This window comes from Carassius auratus, chromosome 6, assembly GCF_003368295.1.
Source record: "Carassius auratus strain Wakin chromosome 6, ASM336829v1, whole genome shotgun sequence".
In the NCBI taxonomy this organism is placed as follows: Eukaryota; Metazoa; Chordata; class Actinopteri; order Cypriniformes; family Cyprinidae; genus Carassius; species Carassius auratus.
Genome location: NC_039248.1, coordinates 13,855,715 through 13,875,390, shown reverse-complemented (window position 1 = coordinate 13,875,390; position 19,676 = coordinate 13,855,715). Strand labels below are relative to the sequence as shown.

The window sequence follows — 19,676 nt, the reverse complement described above, 5'->3', positions numbered from 1 at the left end:
CACAAAATGGACAAATCTTTTTGACAGATGGGCATCTTATGACTTCTTTTATTTATTTATTTATTTATTTTTCAAAGGGACATCATGTTTACAGCTACAATATCACCATTACCCTGAAAATGGGATTATATTACATAAAAGCTTTGATATTATTGCGGACTTTCATTTAACAAAATTTAGAAAATTCTAAACAAACATTACATTAAAGATTATAAATACTATAAAAAGTGTCCCATCCACATAACACAATACACTTTTATCTACTTTATCATCATTCATGAGTGGGTTGTATTGCATTAATTTAATGGTAGTACTGCAAAATAAATAAAAGGGTCAATATTACCGTAGGGTGCCTTTTGGTGTCCTGTACATAAGTAACTCATTTGCCATGGTAACTTAGCATAAAAATGTCTATCAAATGGTATGTTATTTCAGGCAAAGCTTTTATATTCATAACAAAAACATTACTTTAGTTATATTTTCTAGATTTTTATTTTTGTGTAAGAGAGTGCGTGTTATTTTGCTTTGCCCCATGTATTGCTCATTAAATTTCCTTAGAAAAAAATATGTGTGAATTGTATGAGTTTCTTTAAAAACGCATGGTTTACATAAAAATTTTGAAATTAAAATTTGAAAGCAAACAAATAACCATATTTAGGAAAGGGATATCATACATTTCAGAATATATAATTTGTATCTTAATTTTGGAATCAGAACATATTTAACATTAATATATATGTCCATGAAAGGGTGGACATATCTTCTGGTTTATGCTTCGAATAATGATCCATAATTATCAACAAAAAAAAAATGTGTGGGAGCTCAGCTAATATGTTTATACTGTTTCTGACATGACATAAAGTGAATGGGAAATTAAAACCAAATGTTTTGAGTATTGTGAAGATGAAAGGCACTCTATGGTGGTATTGACCCCCAAAATAAAAACACTGTGCATCCTTATATCACTTCCGATGCCTATCTTGAGTTTACAATGACACTTGCTTGCTACTGCGTTCTTTTCCAACTGGATATCTCATACTGACAACCATCAGGTTTAAATAATGACGTTCTTCACATATATATATATATATATATATATATATATATATATATATATATATATATATATATATATATATATATATATATATATATATATATAAAGTATTCCCCTCTTCTATACTGTCCTCATATATGTGATCATTTTTAGAGCACTGTCAATTTGGCACTAGTCTTGGCTTTCCCTGTGGTAAACCTGACTGTACCACTCATGTCAGAGCTGGTTTTTTTGAATGTCAGTTTGTGCACAGTCCCTTGGTTCTCTATTCGGACATTGGGCCCTGACTGCAGGGTCTCTCCGTTCAGAGTCCAGATGGGAGGCTTGATGAGGGTCACAGACACTTCACACTGGAAGCAAGCCATTTCAGGAGCTCTCACTTCCACATCCTCTATATCCTTTACCACTTGGATAGACTGGGCTGTGAAGTTAAAGAGAAAAAAAAAAAAACTTAAACTATGAATATAAATGCTGTGTGTTTCATAATATTGACTTAATAATTTGTCCTATTCTATTAGTATATGGAGGCATTGATATACTGTATATAGTCACCAGCTGAATTCACAAGATACTCACCTTCCACCATCAGCTTGGCTGTGGATGTGTGCTCCCCAACCTCAATGCTGTATGTTCCCTCATCCTCCAGCGCCACCTGGTGGATGACAAGTTTATGATAACAGCCTTCTTGTATTATTTCCAGGTGATCTGTGGATTCCAACTCTTGATCCTCTTTGTACCAAGTGACATCACAATTTGTGGTCGACACAGTGCATTCTAGAATGACTCGATGTTTTTCCAGAGCTGTACGATCCCTAAGGGGACGGACAATGCTTACAGGAAGCTCTGTAAAAATAGATATGGACAAATGATTTTTGGTTAAATTCAATTATCTTTTTATTTACTATGAAGGAAGAATCATATTCAGTTAAAGTACACCTTTTGTACAATACCTTCAACCTCAAGAGAAGCAATTGACTCCACTTGTTTAGAAACAAACTTAATTTCTCCAGAATCTTCTGGCTTTACATTGCATATAAGCAAGAAGTGTTTTGTGCCTGTTTAAAAGATTAAAGAAAAAATACTCATTTCTTTTTCAAGTATGATTTCAAAGTCTGATATTTTACACAGAAACACTTCAAAACAAGATTAGTTGTAGTTTATCCACAGAAGTTTATCCTCACCCTCTGTACGAGTCCTGACGGTGCTAGTGGGGCGTACCCTGCTGCCATTTTTGTACCATTCCCCAGGCATATCTTCCATAGACAGCTCACACATAAAGACAGCATTCTGGTCCTCCTTAATCCAAAGATCCTCCAAACCAGTTATGATCTCTAATTCATGTTCTGAGCACAATGTGGAGAAAATGTTATAAACTTTTAGCAAAGATATAATGAATTTTTTTGGTACAGAAACGTGTGTTGCTTTGTGACTTTTCCAAAATTGGTCATTCACCAAAATAAAAAAATAAAAATTTGAACAGTAAGAAAATACTGTACATATAGCCAGTTTTGGTTTTACGCCAAGTTTAAAGTCCAGATAAGCTTCGTAAATGTGTGCTAAGTAAGCAGTGTGCAGTGTGCCTCTACTCTATTGAATTTTGAGTAGAAATTGTCTGGTCTCAAATAAAATCCGCTCTAAAACAACAGGGGAATTTTACCACTAGTGTGCATTTTCTCAATGTTTCCAATAAGCAACAAGCTTGGAAATAAATAAAGAATGAAGTGAAAAAGCTTACCATAGACCTCAAGTTTACAGGAAGTGCTGAGATCACCTATTTCACAAGTATAAAGGCCTGAGTCACCAATGCTGCATTCCAAGATCTGTAGACAGCGTTTACGTCCCATGGAATAGATCCTCAAAGTCTTACTGGATTTCAGCTCCAACCCATTCTGCCAATTGATCCATAGAGAGAATACAGCTCAGTGAGAAAGAATGAAAACCTATTTAGACAGGTACTGTGCCTTTTTTATTTTAAATTTAGGGGTACCTTTAGCCATTTGACATCCACATTTGACCTAGACAACTCACACTCCAAAATGACTGCAGATTCCTCCTCAAATCTGACATCAGACAGCTTCTTAATGATTGTTACTGGTGTTTCTAAAATGTAATGCAAAATGCTTGTTATTTTTGCCAGTTATGTAAAAAAAATATTAAGAGCCCCTAAACTTGGAAATATACTATTAGTTTTAATTTTTTAGTATTACTTATATATACCCACCTTTGACTACCAGTCTGGCAGTAGTTCTCAGACCTTCTGCAGAGAAGACAATGCTACCAGTATCCTCTAATGTCAGGTTGGAGAGGGTGAGACCATGTACTCGTCCATTGCAACTAACACGCCAGTTGTTATTGGGTTTGACACGCAGACCATCTTTTTGCCATATACCCTCCACATCACCATGAGAAAGTTCCACCTCGAAGGATGCAGTCTCTCTTTCAAACGTCTCAATGTCCATTAGCCCCTTGCGTATGACAATCTTCCTCGCTTTAAATTGTAACAGAGCTTATTTAGTAAATCGTAAACTAAATAAAAAAATTATCTGTTAGGCCACCCAAAATAGCTGATGGTCCTATTGAAATGACTGCCAAGTTCTTAGGTTAATTTTATTTTATATCACCAACTTATTGTATATTGTTTCAGCAGCATTATAAATACTTAAGGCTAAAGTGCCAAAATATTTGAAAATGCTCTTAGCCACTTACGCTCCACATTGAGTTTGACCTGTGTTCGGTCATGAAGAGTCTCACAGCGGTAAGTGCCTCGATCAGACAGGCTGAGGTTAGTGATGGTCAAGATGCGTTTGCAGCCATTCTGGGCGAGTTTATGTCTGGGTCCTGGCTGGATCACAACCCCCTGTCTCATCCACTGCACTTCTCCAGACTCCAGACTCACTTCCGTCTCTAATACAGCCTCTCCAAACTCTTCAGCCATCACTGCCTCCATTCTCTTTGTGAACAACACCTGTGCCTCTGTATGTAAATGTCAAAGTTTAGTGTTACGAAAGCCACGAATTTGCAAAACAAGTTACATATTAATGTTTTATTTTAGAAATAATGCCGGTCTGGATCATTGTGTGTGTTTTCTGTATAATGAACATAAAAAAAAGTAATAGTAATACAGTGTAAAAATACAGATTACTGCTATAGTTTTATTATGTTTTGTTTTTAAGTGGAGCATAGCCAGTGTGAATCACAGTTCATTTTTGTTATCTTTAAAAGGACAGCTTGGACATTCAGCAAAATATCTAATTTTGGAAGAAGAAGGAAGTCGTGGCCTAATGGTTAAAAAATTGGACTTGCAATCCCATGGTTGTGAATTTGAGTCTCGGGCTAGCAGGAATTGTACAGTGCTCTCTCCACCTTCAATACCATGACTGAGGTGCCCTTGAGCAAGGCACCGAATCCCCAACTGGTTCCTGGGTGCTGCAGCATAAATGGGTGCCCACTGCTCCGAGTGTGTGTGTGTGTTCACTGCTGTGTGTGTGTGCACATTGGATGGGTTAAATGCAGAGCATGAATTCTGAGTATGGGTCACCATACTTGGCTGTATGTAACATCACTTTGATTTTTTTTTTTCATTTTGTGTTCAATGACTAGCTTTGTTTTTGTTTGAACTAATCATTCAAACGATCATTTATTTACCTACCCTGGACTTTGAGACTGGCTTTAGAAATGATTCCCTCAGCCTCTGCAGTGATCCGAGAGGAATCCAAAAGCTGGACCTTCCGGATTGTTAGAGTATGGCAGAGGCTGTTCTGTTCAATATGGAATCGATCACTGGGTGTGATGGGTTCTCCATCCATGAGCCAGATCAACTGAACATCATCGGGGGAGACCACACACTTAAAGGTAGCGTCCTCACCCTCCATGACTGTGGTATTGTGAAGCTCTGTGAGGAATTCCACCACACGGGGCACTGCAAATGCAAAGCAAGTGGATTGTATTGACACTGTGTGTGTGTGTGAGAGTGTGTGTGTTTTATCTTCAAATTTTTCACACTTACATTCTACCCTTAATCTGGCACTGGTGCAGTCATCTTTGGACTCACAAGAATACTCTCCAGCATCTTCTTTGGTGAGACGATGAATTGTGAGACTCCTCTCTGTCCCGTTGGCACGGATAGAGAAGCGACGACTGGGAATGATCTCCACTCCATCCTTCTTCCACTGGACATCTGATTTGGCCTTGCATAGCTCACAGCAAAGTGTTATCATACCATCTTTATGGGCCACTGTGTCAGCCAGTGGCTTCACAAATTTAATACGCATGTCTGTAACACACACAGGATACATGGTTATAATTTTCTGTTGAATGAGTTCCAATGCTAATGTTACTTTTCTCTGTCACAAGCAAACATTTTATTCCAGTTGCCAACCTTTCACCAGAAGACTGAAGTGCATATCATCTGTGTTTGCATCACATGTATACTCTCCACTATCAAGTTTCTTTAATGGGTTGATGGTGAAAGTGCGAGTCAGGCCCAGGCTGGCTATGTGGAAACGTTCATCACTGACTGGAGTCCAGTCTTTAAGCCATCGCACTATAGCATTGGGTCTGGAAACCATGGCAGTAAAAGTGACAGCCTCTGCTTCATAACCAGTGACCAAGTTCGGATCTTCTTTGTTGAGAAACTCAACAGGAGGCTCTGGAGATTAATACAACACATAGGACATTTAAGGTTTCATTATGTTTTTCAGGTAAATGGGCCAATAACACGAAGAGTGTCCACGACTAAGAAAAAAACAGTCTAGTTTAAAACACATGCTAAGAAATGTAAGCCATTTTCTATAAATTATTTATTTTAATTATTGAAATGTCATGTGGTGTAACCATCATTCAAGTAATAGTGTCTCTTAGTCATAATTTTCAAAAACATATTTAAATATATATTCTTCAAGGTAGAAAGTAATTTTTATATATATCATGAATTAAGAATTTATAAATATTATTAAATTTTTAGGGAATCAGACCACATGACAATTAACAGTCCCAATTAACAATGCCTTGAAAATAAATGTAAAATCATAAACATTATTTTATTTTTCTCCTCGATATTTCTACAAGGCAGTTAGGCCACATGTCACATGACTGTATTGATCACACCACTTGATTTTAATTAGGTGGACAAACTTAAAAATTTTAAAAAGTAATTACATCAGTTATAATAATAATTACATTAATGTAATTTTAAAACATGCTGAAGAATTGTATTGTGTATCAAATGTATTTTTAAATAGTAATTGAAGAATAGAATAAATAATGAGTGTAAAGTAATTGACTGAAACTACAATTCTTCATAAATCAGATAAAATATATTTCATAAGCCCCATGTTCTTAAATACAATTATTATATTAAGAAAAGGAAAATAAATACAGTACCTTGAACTCTAACAGTGGTTATCATTTGGTCATCAACAGCATCACACATATATTTCCCAGAGTCAGAAAGGAGGATGTTGGATAAAGTCAGTTTTCGGAGTGTTCCACTGCTTTCAATATGTGTGCGCTCATCAGGGACCAATGGCTTATCATTAAATAGCCATGTAACTGGTGCATTTGCTCGGGAAACCTCACAAGCCAAGATGAGATCATCTCCTGTCACCATTTCCTGATATTCAGGATCACCAGAGTTGCCAACGATCTTCACTGATGGCTCTGAATTAATAAAAAGTATGTTATTATGACTTTTGTTTGCTTTTGGGATCATGCACAGGTTCACATCAACACAACCGAAAGACACTTTTACCTTTTACTACAACATGAAATGAAATCAGATCATCTTTAGCATCAAGAATATATTCTCCAGAGTCCTGCAGCTCTGCACAGAGAATGACCAGCGTTCTGAAGGCACCTTCCTCCTCAAAACAGAAGCGTTCATTCTCCTCAATAGGGCTACCATTTTTATACCAGTTGACTTCACCATTGGCAGTGGAGAGCTCACACTCCAGTACAACGTCATCATGTAACGCAACCTTGTGCTCACTCTTGATCTGATCTTTATTCAGGATTTTTACTGGTGCCTCTGGAAGAGATAAAGATAAATAATAATAACCGTCAGAAAAAAAAGGACTAATAACTTAAAAAAATTAAGATAGAAATAATGGTTTACCATCATACCAGTAATTTTAACTTTAAAATCAATTGTGTCATCTATGGCATTGCAGGTATATATTCCAGAATCCTTCAAAGTTGGAAAATGGATAGTAAGCTTGCGTATGAGGCCATTCTCCGTAATTGTGATGTTGCTGCTCTCTTCCACCTTCACTCCATCTTTCATCCAGAACACCTCTGCATTGTCACGGGAAACTTCAAGTTCTAGGACAACAGGCTCACCAGCAAAACTCTCTGTAATGCTGCCTATCTCCTTGGAACAAGAAAGTTTAACAGGGGGCTCTGTGGAAATGTGGAAAGAATTTCACAAAAAAACAATACTTATAAAGAAAATGAAGCCCCCAATATTAAACCTCTATAAGTCTAAAGTCTAAAAATAGAATATTATGAAATACTCAAATGCTAGATAAGGGAAATAAATGTCTCTTCCCAAAGTCCTGGCTAATTTCTGACCCTGGTACACACAAACTACACAAAATTACCTTCTACTTTCACCCAAAATGTGACCGAGTCATCAGCAGTTTCGCATACATATTCTGCAGAATCATCAATGGTAGCATAGGGAATCACCAGCCTGCGGTAAATCCCGTCATCCTCTAATTTCAGGTTATCGTTCTCTTCTACCTCCATTCCATCACAAAACCAGCAGACTTCTGCATCTGCTTTGGAGATCTCACAGCTCAGGACCAGCTTCTCAGAGCTCAGTATACACACATCGACCTCTGACTCTCTGGGGCACACAATGCGGACTGGGGCCTCTGGGTTTAGAAGAGGTGCATGAAGGTTGACAAAACATGAAAAAAATACATGCTGCTGGTTTTGACAAGGTTATTCCAGCTGTATATTAAATGAATAACAAACACTGAGAAACATATAATTTAATACTTACCCATAATGATGAGCTGAAAAAATATTGAGTCACCACCTGTGTCGCATACATACTCTCCAGAATCACGTTTGGAAGCGCAGAGAATGGTTACTCTCCTGTATGGGCCTTCAGCACCGAGTCTGACATTCTCACTTTCCTGGAGCTTTAGGCCATCTTTAAACCAGTGAGCTTCTCCATTTGATCGAGAGAGCTCACAGTTCAGTACAACCTCCTCAGAGACATAACGCTCCATGTGGATGTCATCTTTTGGGTCCACAATTATAATCGGAGGTTCTAGATGTAAGTCAGTCAGCATCGTCAGTTAGATTTTATTTATTTTATTTATTTTTTTATTTTTTTATCTCAGTGTACTTTGACTCAAATTAGATTGTAAGGAAATGGAATATAAACATATTAAAAATATTCTTCATATGCAATATGATTCTAATAGTTTAAGAGATCCAGGATTTCGACTGTTACCTTTAATGTTGACAGAAAACGACATGGTTTGGTCGCCTGCTTGGCAAGTATACGTCCCAGCATCTGGCAGTGCCGCTGAACGGATTATAAGTCTTTTCATTGTGCCTTCAGACTGAATGGTGATGTTGTCTGACTGAAGAACCGCAATTCCATCTTTAAACCAGTAGGCAGGTTCATCTGGTCGGGAGAGTTCACACGTCAGGACCACAGGGTCCAGTTCCATAGCGCTTTTCTGCCTCTCGTCTGGTGTAATCTCTTTAAATGACACAGGTGGGGCTGATGGAAAAAGAAGATAATTTTAATAATTTAAATTAACCATTTAACCATAAAATATAATACACACGATATCTGGCACAGAATATTCAGTATTTTCAAATTCACATCACACATGCATGCATCCCTGTTAATGATGACCCATATATAATAATGATTTACATAATTCCTTCAGTGAATCTAGCACTAAACAATGCACACAGCATGTGGAAATAAACAATAAAATTAAGGGCACAACTATGTCTTGGTGAATTCTTTTATTATATTTAATGTTATGGTCAGGTTTACCATTTACGATTGTAATGTTGTACTAGGAATAAATATTGCATATAGATTTTACCTTCAACATTTACATTAAATGTGATAATGTCATTGTTTGATTTGCAGGTGTAGACTCCAGAATGAAAGTACTCTGCTGACTGAATGACGATCCTCCTCATGTTACCATCTGATTGGATATTCAGACCTTCCTCTATATTTAGCTCCTGTCCATCTTTGAACCACTGAACGTTGGCTGTGGGATGGGACACCTCACAGTATAGCACAATGGGATTTCCCACCTCAGTGGTCTTCTTAGTGTCCATCTCTGACATTGGTAAGAATTTATCCTCAGATGCTGCAAAACAGGACATAGAGAATTCTCTGTGAGACTGTCAATGTCCTAAATCTTGAAAGTAATGCAATTAAGTATTACTTAGAAACATGAGCGCATCAATCCGAGCAATACACAGATTTCAAATTAGCATCACATGAAAATTCACCCTATCCATTTTCTAAATGCATATTAATCTTATCGTAACGAATTTGTAGATGCATATGTGTCAGGTTTTTTATTTTATTCTCCCATATAAAGTTCAATCAAAATACCAAATCTTTAACTTTCTGTTAAATTACAGATATCTGATGACATATGCAGTTCAGCTCAAATCATTTCATCCTTTTATTTCATATTTAGTCAGACATGGTGACACAAAAAAAATCTGAATCACCCATGTAAATACGGACCTTTAATCTGTAGGCTCGCTGAATCTCGTACGCCAGTGGCAATGAAGGTGATTTCAGCTCCATCGTACACATTAGGAACTTGCTGAATCCTTAGAGTGTGTTGGTTTTTAGACTGAGTGATGGAGAAGCGTCCACTATCCTGCAGTTGCTGGCTATTCAGGAACCATGTGCCAATCAAGTTAGCAGAGAGCTCAATGGAGAACACAGCATCCTTCCCCTCAGCCACCACAGCATTCTTTAGAGGGGTTTTGATCTTTGGACCTGGGGCTGCAGATAATAAAATCGAACATTATATCATGTTATTGAAACAGTATGTACATGTAAAAAAAAACTAAAAAAAAACTTTTTTGTCATTCTATACTATGAAAATTGTAGGCTCTTATGACAAATTGCTCATGATGTTCCTCACTTGTACCCTAAGTCTCTTTGGATAAAAGTAAGTGCTAAATGAATATATGCAAATGGAAAGTTTAAAATTACATCCTGTACAGTTAAAGTGCCAAGCCGGAGACATTTATAGCACTGGAGACATTCATGTTATAGTCAAACCTGAAGGGTCTTTTTGGAAAGTAGCTCCTGCCAACACTTACATCTCTGCCTTGTTTTTATAGGTTTCTTTTGAGTGATGTGTTTAAAATGCAAGTAATTTTTGACAAAGTTTGTAAAAATGTTATTCTTACCTAGATGTACTACTTTGGGAAACTCCACATGTCCACTTCTGCCATATTTATTAACACAGCAGATACGGAAACGGTAATCACCCTCGCATGGCACACTGTCACCCAGGACCTCAGCAGAAGTGGCTGTCTCTGTTGTCAGACATCGCTGCCACTCCTGAGAGCCCACTTCCTGACGCTCTAGCACATACACTGACTTAGTAGAGTTTTGCAAGTTAGGTGATGCTGACCAGGAAAGGACGGCACCATTTAAACAGTCAGTGTTCATTTGGACACTCACAGGACAGATGGGTGGGCAGTGTCGAGCAGCTAAATGAAAACAAATGAAAACACAAAATAACTAAATATTAAATTCCACACATTAAATATGCTATTTTCAAAAAGATTTAGTAGAAATAAATCTCTCTTTTTTCCCCCTTTTTAAATAATAAAATAACTTGTGCATCACAAAGCCATGTGTGTATTTTCTCACTTTTGACTCTGAGTTTGGAGCTTGTTGTTGATCTGCCTGCCATAAAGGTGATTGTGCCTGAGTCTTGATATGATGTATTGACAAAAACCAGGATGTGGGTTTTTCCAAAAGACTTGATAATGGTTTGATGTGTTTCTTGCAACTGCAGTCCATCTTTAAACCAGCAGATTTCCATATCATCTTGTTCTACCTCCACAAAGAATGCTGCATTCTCTCCTTCCATCACCTCCAACCTCCGTGGAAGTTTCTTCACAATTGTTCCTACCAGAAAAATATGTTAAATAAATTAGCCAGATCTTTGTATTTCAAACTGCAACACAAACTCTTTAATGCTTCTCACACTTATCTTGAAGCAAAAATAACAGGGTTGAACTTAATTTGCTGAAAGCGTTAACGTGAACTTCAATAACCTAAGAAAAATTCTCTCTGTACTGTACCTTTAACTGCCAATTCTGCAATAGTCTTTCCACCATCAGGCATTTCACACAGGTAAACTCCATCATCATCTGCCCCAACATTTTGTATGGTTAGTCTTCTCCGTGTTCCCTTCTGTTCCATGTTATACTTATTTCCTGGCTGCAGCCTCTGATCCTCCAGGTACCATGCTGTGGAAATGGACTCTTCCGGAACCTCACATTCCAGAACAGCAACATCCCTCTCCCTGACCTCTGCATCTAGGAGAGCCCGCTTAAATCGGACGGGAGGCCCTATAAACAGAAAAAGTCGTAAGAAATGCTTTCATTTTTATAATAATTGCAATTTGCTAAGTGATTAAAACATGTCACACTGCAAATGCACTGTGAAACCACAATGCGTTAAATACCTAAATACACTATGCATATATCGATGCACTAAGCAATTTAAAATTAGGCTATACAATACCTAAACTGGGATGTGGCAGGCCAAGGACAGTGGTTAAAAAAAAAAGAAGAAGAAAAAAAGGTTGTGGTCATGCAGTTACTAGAAGAGAGCAAAAGCCTAGAGGCTTAACTGCACACTACAAAGCGTAAGCTATGCCTCATTACATTGCTGATAAGATTGCAGTGATGCTGTCACTCAGGAATGCTGAGCTCTGTGGCTTTTCTCACCTTTCATCATGCATTGACCATTGCTCAGTATTCGACAAATACATTGCTCAGTGCATGACTTTACAACTAAATATATACCCACAAAGTCAGTCAGTCACTGTTATATTAAGGTCATAAAGAGTAAAGAATTCATTACAGAAACAATACAACCAATGTTTTATTAACTTATATTGGGAATATAAACACACAAAAGACATAATTAGTTAGAACTTGGTATATCAGTGTTATTAATATGCCATAGTCACATATTTTAATCACCTGCTAACCTTAGTCTTAAGTCTTAAGCACACAGCAACATATACTAACTCATAATGGGAGATAATGGTGATATGAAAACTCACAAAACAACCAAAACAATGATTTTAGACATATTTTAGGTTTAAGATTTTTAAAGAAGAAGTAAGAATGTTTTGCTTAGGGGTTGAACTGTCAGAGAACCTAGAGATTTGTTAGTTGTTTGGTACAGATACGTTAGTAATAATAAATAAAAAAACTGTCAATTAAAAATGGAGTTACCTTTAACTGACAGTTGCACAGCACTCAGAGTGTTTCCAAGTGCGTTTGAGGCCGCACATATGTAGAGTCCTGTATCCTGTTGCTTACAATACATTACTTTCAAGGTGTAATACCCCTCTCTGTCTTCAAAAATTAAAAATCGTCGACCTGGCACAATATTCTCTCCATCTTTCTTCCATACAATCTCTGGTTTAGGCTTTCCTGTGACATAGCAACGGAATTTGGCATGTTTGCCTTCTGTGACTGTGAACTTCTTAGCCTTCGACACATTTAAGTGTGGCTCTTTGGAGTGTTTGGCCCTCGATTGGTGTGGTGAGTAATGGCCATTGGTGTAGCCATTTGTCTTGCTTCCTTCTCTTTGTTCTGGAATGGGCTCTACCAGGAGCACAGCTCCAGTCATTGCTTCTCCGTACTTGTTGACTGCTTTGCACATGTAAACACCTCCATCTGGGGCTCTTGTTCTGAAAATTTTCAACTGGAACCAGCCACCATCTTGCTGGCCTACATGGTAGTGGGAACTTTCATAGATCTCATTCAACTGTTTACCATCTTTCTCCCAAACCACTTGCGGTAAAGGCTCACCTGACAGCTTGCAGGAGAATGCAGCATCTTCTCCACGGTCAACTCTTAGAGAAAGAGGTTTGATCAGAAAACGAGGCTTGTTATCTTGGAATGGGTCTGCTTTTTGCACCACCCCATCCTGGTGTTGATTAATAATCTTGATTTCTTGTTCTGGTGGAATCACTTTTACTTCATTTTGTTGTGGTGGTGGTGGTGGGGCTGGTTGTGTTTGCTGGAGTTCTTGGGGTTCTTCTTCCACTTTAAGGGTGGCAGCTGCATATGTTTCCCCAATGTTGTTTTTAGCTCTGCAAATATACTGACCAGCATCTTCCATTGTCACCCCAGAGATGTAAAGGTTGTATACCTTGCCATCTTGAGTAATACGGTAACGCCCCTCAGGAAGAATAGACTTGTTTTTCCGCTCCCAGATTACATCTGGTTGGGGATCTCCACCAATCTGACATTTAAGAACAGCATCTGCTCCACATTTCACCAGAACTGGACGCGGGTAACCAAGCACACGTGGAGCACCTCCAAATACATCCATATTTTGTGTTGTCTTGTAATCACTTATTTTGTGTTATTGCTGGAATTAGGAATGGCACAAATATATGTGGCACATACCAAGCTCTGAAAAAAAAAAAAAAAAAGTTTTCAATCTGACATTAACATTCCTGTTCAACTAGTGTGTTCTTTTCTCTCTCTACCTCTCTCATTTGGAAACTTGCAGCTAAATTAATCACTAAATACAAATTGTTAAGATGGTTATGATGAGACGTAAAGTATAAAAAGAAAAAATACATACAATTTTGGTAAAAAAAAAAAAAAAAAAAAAAAAACCTGTGCTAGAACTTTCACAACTTTAACAAATTTCTCTTTCCTAATCCAGTCCAAAAAAATATTACAACCTTCCATTAGGGATGATTAGATTGACACACGCATGTTTCAAGTTTTTGACACAATAGCGCTTCGAAGCATTGCTTGAAATGAGGCTGACACGTGACCTGTGAAATCGAAGCTTCAGGTGCGTTCAACTTCATGCGGCATTGCGTAGACCAATCGGTGGCTTACTTGAAGCAGTGCATGCTGGTTAGAAATTTTGTCCGACTTGAACCGGCGCCGACGCCACTTCAGTGTCCCATCTGGCATCGAAGTATGATATGATACCATGATAGCTTTTCGAGAGCAGCTATCTGACTCAGTTGGAGCTGATTTTTTAGAACAACTGCAGGAGCACTGATGATGACACAGCTGTTCCCCAATTGGCCAAATTCACCACATGACAACAATGCCGTGTGTTTCTAACATCTTAAATTACAGTGCTGCATGAAGTCGAACACACATATTAGTTCCCTGTCGAGGGATCACAGGTGGATTTTGCTGAGGAGTGTAGAGAGGCACTTTTCCTCTCACATTCTCCGGCGGCAAACGAGAGCGAATTTCGGGAGGAAGATGCGTTGTCATTAACCCATTCTGACACTGAAGTTAGTGCTCTGCTGGGTTCTACCCAGAAAGAGCAGGAGATATTTGAGAGTGGCGAAGAAGCTGGTCACGAAGAGGTAAGCAGGGTCTGAGGGATGTGATTCAGATGAGGCAGCATTCTCGTCCGAATCGGAGCGATACCTAGGAGTTAGTCACTTCCTTTTGGATGTTTTTAACTTCCGTTTTATTTCTCCCCTGTTTAATTCCCCTGTTGCCACCAGCGCTCCACCTGATCGGGGTTAGGTGGAAAATTTCTCACATAACAGTCTCCTATTCTGGACCTGTTATGTTTTGGTTGGCCCTATTTTCATAGTGACCACCTTACTGACGGTCCGGACCAAAAGGGGGCGCCCCGTAAAGCGGGACTCCAGTACAGGAGGGTGGGTGAGTATGTAACCCTTTCTGCTTATGGGTGTTATGTTGCTGGTGTTTATATGTCTACTAAGTTTCCTTTACAGTGCTCAGTTCCAGCCTCGTGCTCTGGCCATGATCACAGGCTTTAGGCAGGCGGCCGTGCCGCGTGGGTTGCCCCCCCCCCCCGGGCGCGACACCCACCGCGGAGCGAGTCCCGCGTGTGGGAAGCAAGCGCTCTGCGGTTGCTCGTCCCACACACCCTCCCAAGGAGCCTGGCTGATCGTCAGAACTGGCAAAGCACTGCAGGGAATTTCATGGATGTCCGGCCAGTGCCTAAGCGATGCTTAGGAACCTTTCTGTACACATGCTAAGCCTGTGTACTTTCTCAAAACCACATGGTAGTCAGTGTGCACATGAACACTTTGCGCGTCTCAAATCCACGTAAGTGGTAAGTATGCACGCAAGTCTCGGCGCACTTTCTAAAATCCTGTACGGTAGGGGTTACGCGCTCTGCTTCGTTCCCTTTCTGAAGATGTTAGCCCTGGGCTAGGTCCATGGGCTTCATTCAACCAGTGTGTATTTGTTATACACCCCAAGCATCACTTCCCTCAATACGAGGGGCTGTTTGGACTCCCACATATTGTGGTTATCAGGTAGTAGGCTTCATCAGGCCTCTCTGATGGTGAGCTCCCACATACTGTGGTTGTCAGGTAGTAGGCCTCACCAGGCCTCCCTGGAGATTTAGCTCCCACATACTGTGAATTTCCACTAAAAAAACAGGCCTCCCTGGAGTCGAGTTCCATATTACCTTCCACTGAGGTGGTTATCTGGTAACAGGTAGTAGGCCTCTCTAGGCCTCTCTGTAGGTGAACTCCCACATATTGTGGTGATCAGATAGTAGGCTTCTCAGGTCTCTCTGAAGGTGAGCTCCCACATACAGTGCTTGTCAGGTAACCTTTCAGTACACACACTAAGCCTGTGTACTTTCTCAAAACCACATGGTGGTCAGTGTGCACGTTAACGCTTTGCGCACTGTCTGAAATCCACATAAGTGGTAAGTGTGCACGCAAGGCACTGTGCACTTTCTGGAATCCTGTATGGTAAGGGTTACGCGCTCCGCTTCGTTCCCTTTCTTAAGATGATTAGCCCCGAGGTTCCTTGGGCTTCATTCAACCAGTGTGTATTTGTTATACACCTCAAGCACCGCCCTTCAACATGGGGGGCTGTGTGGGCAATTCTCGTGGTAGTTAGCAGCGCTCCCCTTTTCTGAAAGGGTCGCCTATAAGCATGCTGCTTGGAGCTCGGATTCCTCCTCTCAGCGGGAGACTGAATTCTTGTTTTTTTCATCGGAGCGCTCCAGTACTACATACTGTTTTGAGACGCACTGTGAGAGCAGGCATCCTGCTGAGGCAGGGGCTGAGGCTCGGGAATGGCGCCTTCGCACCAAGGTGTTGAAGCAGAGTTGGGAAAGTTGGCCAGATTTGGGTGGATGGGTTTTGCGGCTCGAGAGAGCATCGCACTATCCCCTCTGGCTTCCTCTGAATCATCCAGCTCCATTGGGGCTGGACGCCATGGTACAGGCGTGGCCGAGGCTTCATCTGTACGTTCCATCCTCCAATTGCTCTGCTCCCGGGCCATTCCATTTACCAGCTGCTCTATCAGAGTGCCACGAGAGCCCCTCCTTTGTGACAGGCAAGACTTGGTAATAAACAGTGCTAGTTTCTTAGCTGTATCCCTTTAAAGGAATCTTACGTGATTCCTTTTAAAGGTCTAAGACTCCTGAATATATATTTTACCAATGTTTTTTGTTGAAAATTATGTAGGAAAAGTAATAGATTAAGATTTATTTATGACAAGAGTTCACCCTCAAAAATCATTCAATTATCAAATCAAAATTATAACAGGAGTTTTGACCTTTGTTTAAAAAAAGACTTCCTCGTTGCCTTTTTCTCTATCACATTTTAGAAATCGTCAGAAGTTATATATCGACTGAAAACTGGGTTTTAAACCCATACTTTATACCCATTTTAAAATCAGACATTGCATTACCATGTAAATGGTACATCAATATCATGTTACAACATGTTTTCAGTCAAGAATTATACAAATGTAGGTTTGTATTATGCACATTCAAGTCTATCTTCAAAAACGTGAGTGACAGTTAAGAGGTTAAAAGAACCAGACATAAACTACTTCCGTCTGTGTGCATTGAATTTATTTAATACACGAATTTCACAATTTGAGTTGAATTACTGAAATAAATTAACTTTTCCCATGACATTCTAATTTATAGAGATGCACCTGTATATATATTAATTTATAAAACAAAATTCTAATTTCAAAGTTTCCAAATTATTTTGTCCTCCATTAAACAATTTACTTCAGGTTTATACAATTTACACTGATTGCAAATTCATGATTCATATGGATATGACTGACGTCAGGGCTTGATTCCAGTGTCACCCCATCAGTTGCTGTCAATGGTCTGCTATCAATGTTAATGATAATATAAGTCCTGGTGAATTATGTTTTTCAATACTGCAGTAATTGTGTCAAAATTACCACACCTGTACTACATTTAAACTACTGCAGTGACTTTTTGTAATGGTACAATACATTGTATATTGTGAACTTTATGTTGAATAGTGAAACATTCCTTGCATAAAGGAATTCCTCTTACAGCAGTCAAGATAACTCCAGTCCCCATTCCCTACTTGAGCCCAGACAGCTGGTGCTGTTTATCAGGAGGAAGCATTTAAAATAGTCTTTCCAAATAAAGATGTGGGAGAGTTGGCCATGTGCTGCACAAGACAAAGCATGTTCAGATGTACTACTCTGACAAACACTCATAGCATCAGGATTCATCACTTTTCTATATCAGGGATTTTACATCAACATACCATCACTGTTAGTATGATATTTATGATAGCAGTATGTAATCATAGCAGTATCTTAACATACCCTTACTAAGCATGATTTTCTGTGTAATCAAATATTATATTAAATACAAATACATTTCATAATATGGCTTATTTTCTATCCAAGTCTGTAGAGAATACTTTTACTGTTTAAATGACATTCATACATTAAATGTTTTTAATTGTTGGAATTGTTGGTCAATTTACACGTTTTGCTTGCTTTATCACATCTCAGTGTTTTTAGTGTCTTGCACCAAAATATGTTATGTCAACATAGATGTAGTTTTAATTTTAGAACAAACTTGTGGTCTGTGTTCTGTTCAGTCCTTTTCTAAATGTGTGTTTGAATGCAAATAGCAATATTTGTCATTGAATGAACAGGGAAGCTATATGAAAATTATCCGTTGAATAAGAGAGCTGAGGTAAATGGTGAGTGATCTTCATTGGATCAAATTGCACTCCTGGGCCTGTCGGGCTTTGATTTTACTATGTAAAGTACGTCAAAGATGACTGCCATATCAGTTAGAGCAACATAAAAGATTACTGTGTTCATGTTAAAGACCCAATGAATAAATAGTAATTGGGTCATGCAAATATTCATCTGATCATGCTTGGTAAATTTTCCGGAAGTATCCAGTCAAGTAATATGAATCTTGCCTTAATAATAGCGTGAATAGTGCACACTTGAGCCAATATAATGTTAATTTAACTAATATCCATGACCAAAGAACCACAGTAAGATGTGTAAATTACAGCATACTGACTGTAAATAAAAATATAAAGTATTTGAAATATGCTTATAAAAGATACATTAACATGTATTTATAATAAATGCAATTAACTGAACATTAATACATAATGTAGGTGTTTCTTTATTAATTAATTATTAATTTTCAGATGGTTATGAATATCATGAAAGTTTAATAAATATTAATATCTGAATGTGGAACTACTGATCTGTTAAGCATTATATGATGTTTGCATGATCACTAATCAAATGTATTCTAAACTGTCACCACATATTTTTATCATAGGTTCATACTGTACCTGGGCCGAAGTCAATTATTGCTTCCTGTCAAGGCTTTGTCAATGTCTTTCAGACATATATTCAGTAGTATATATCTTATATTTTCTAAATTCTCTGTACGTTTATAGTAAAACTTAGTTTCCAGTGCGCACTTGTGTATGTTGTACTATGATACAATAATGTTACAGTCATTTAAAAAAGTAATTTTGATTGCGACTTTAACATTTGTAACTGAGCACCTGAGGTTTTTGAAACAGAAATGTTATCACATTTACCTAGTCATTATGCCATTTACATAAAAGAAGACATCATCATGAAAATTAAGCATCGCAAACATAAACTCACGTGTCAACAGCAGTATCAGATCAGCATTTAGGACCAGCCAAAACGCTTATCTTCAGGCCCTCTTCTAAGAGAATACTGACCCCGATGTCAGCTTTTCTTCTTTAAGAAATTACCTTTGACCTCTTTGTTTGTTATGGTTTTAAAAAAAACATATCATTAGCGCTGAACAGTTGCAGGTCATAGAAAATATTCCACACGACAGTAGCTTTGGTCCTCTAAATACTAACATTAATCCACCCAGGTTGATCTCCAATTCTTTCTACTAGTGTGGTTTGTTGCTTGAACTCCTTGATATGTCTCTGTATACATGTGCTTCTCATGTGTGCCTTTCAGTGTGACTAAGCTCTCTTCTTTTACACCACCACCAAACTCTGAATGTGTCTTACGGTACTGGGGCCTGTGTCGTTGTCAGCTCAGAGCCAATAAATGCTTTCACAGC

The 19,676-nt window shown here is 38.5% G+C and overlaps 1 protein-coding gene and 1 long non-coding RNA gene across 2 annotated transcripts; both read right to left on the bottom strand.

The window, feature by feature from the left end:
• Positions 1-17: 17 nt before the first annotated feature.
• On the bottom strand, positions 18-1,049 carry LOC113097532 (uncharacterized). The gene is made up of 2 exons (XR_003288889.1): positions 1,010-1,049; positions 18-979 (listed from the first exon to the last, which is right to left on the bottom strand). It is a non-coding gene; the product is annotated as an uncharacterized LOC113097532 (long non-coding RNA).
• A 104-nt stretch (positions 1,050-1,153) lies between these two features.
• obsl1a (obscurin like cytoskeletal adaptor 1a) lies at positions 1,154-19,645 on the bottom strand. The gene is made up of 24 exons (XM_026262752.1): positions 19,238-19,645; positions 12,551-13,741; positions 11,384-11,653; positions 10,947-11,207; positions 10,478-10,783; positions 9,798-10,064; positions 9,133-9,408; positions 8,520-8,795; positions 8,061-8,333; positions 7,654-7,929; positions 7,178-7,453; positions 6,807-7,082; positions 6,440-6,715; positions 5,436-5,705; positions 5,064-5,330; positions 4,707-4,976; positions 3,764-4,030; positions 3,279-3,545; positions 3,045-3,157; positions 2,793-2,946; positions 2,239-2,400; positions 2,008-2,112; positions 1,634-1,900; positions 1,154-1,478 (listed from the first exon to the last, which is right to left on the bottom strand). The coding sequence occupies exons 2-24, from the start codon at positions 13,656-13,658 to the stop codon at positions 1,207-1,209; spliced, it is 6,555 nt and encodes a 2,184-aa protein (XP_026118537.1). The 5' UTR covers positions 13,659-13,741; positions 19,238-19,645; the 3' UTR covers positions 1,154-1,206.
• Positions 19,646-19,676: the final 31 nt, after the last annotated feature.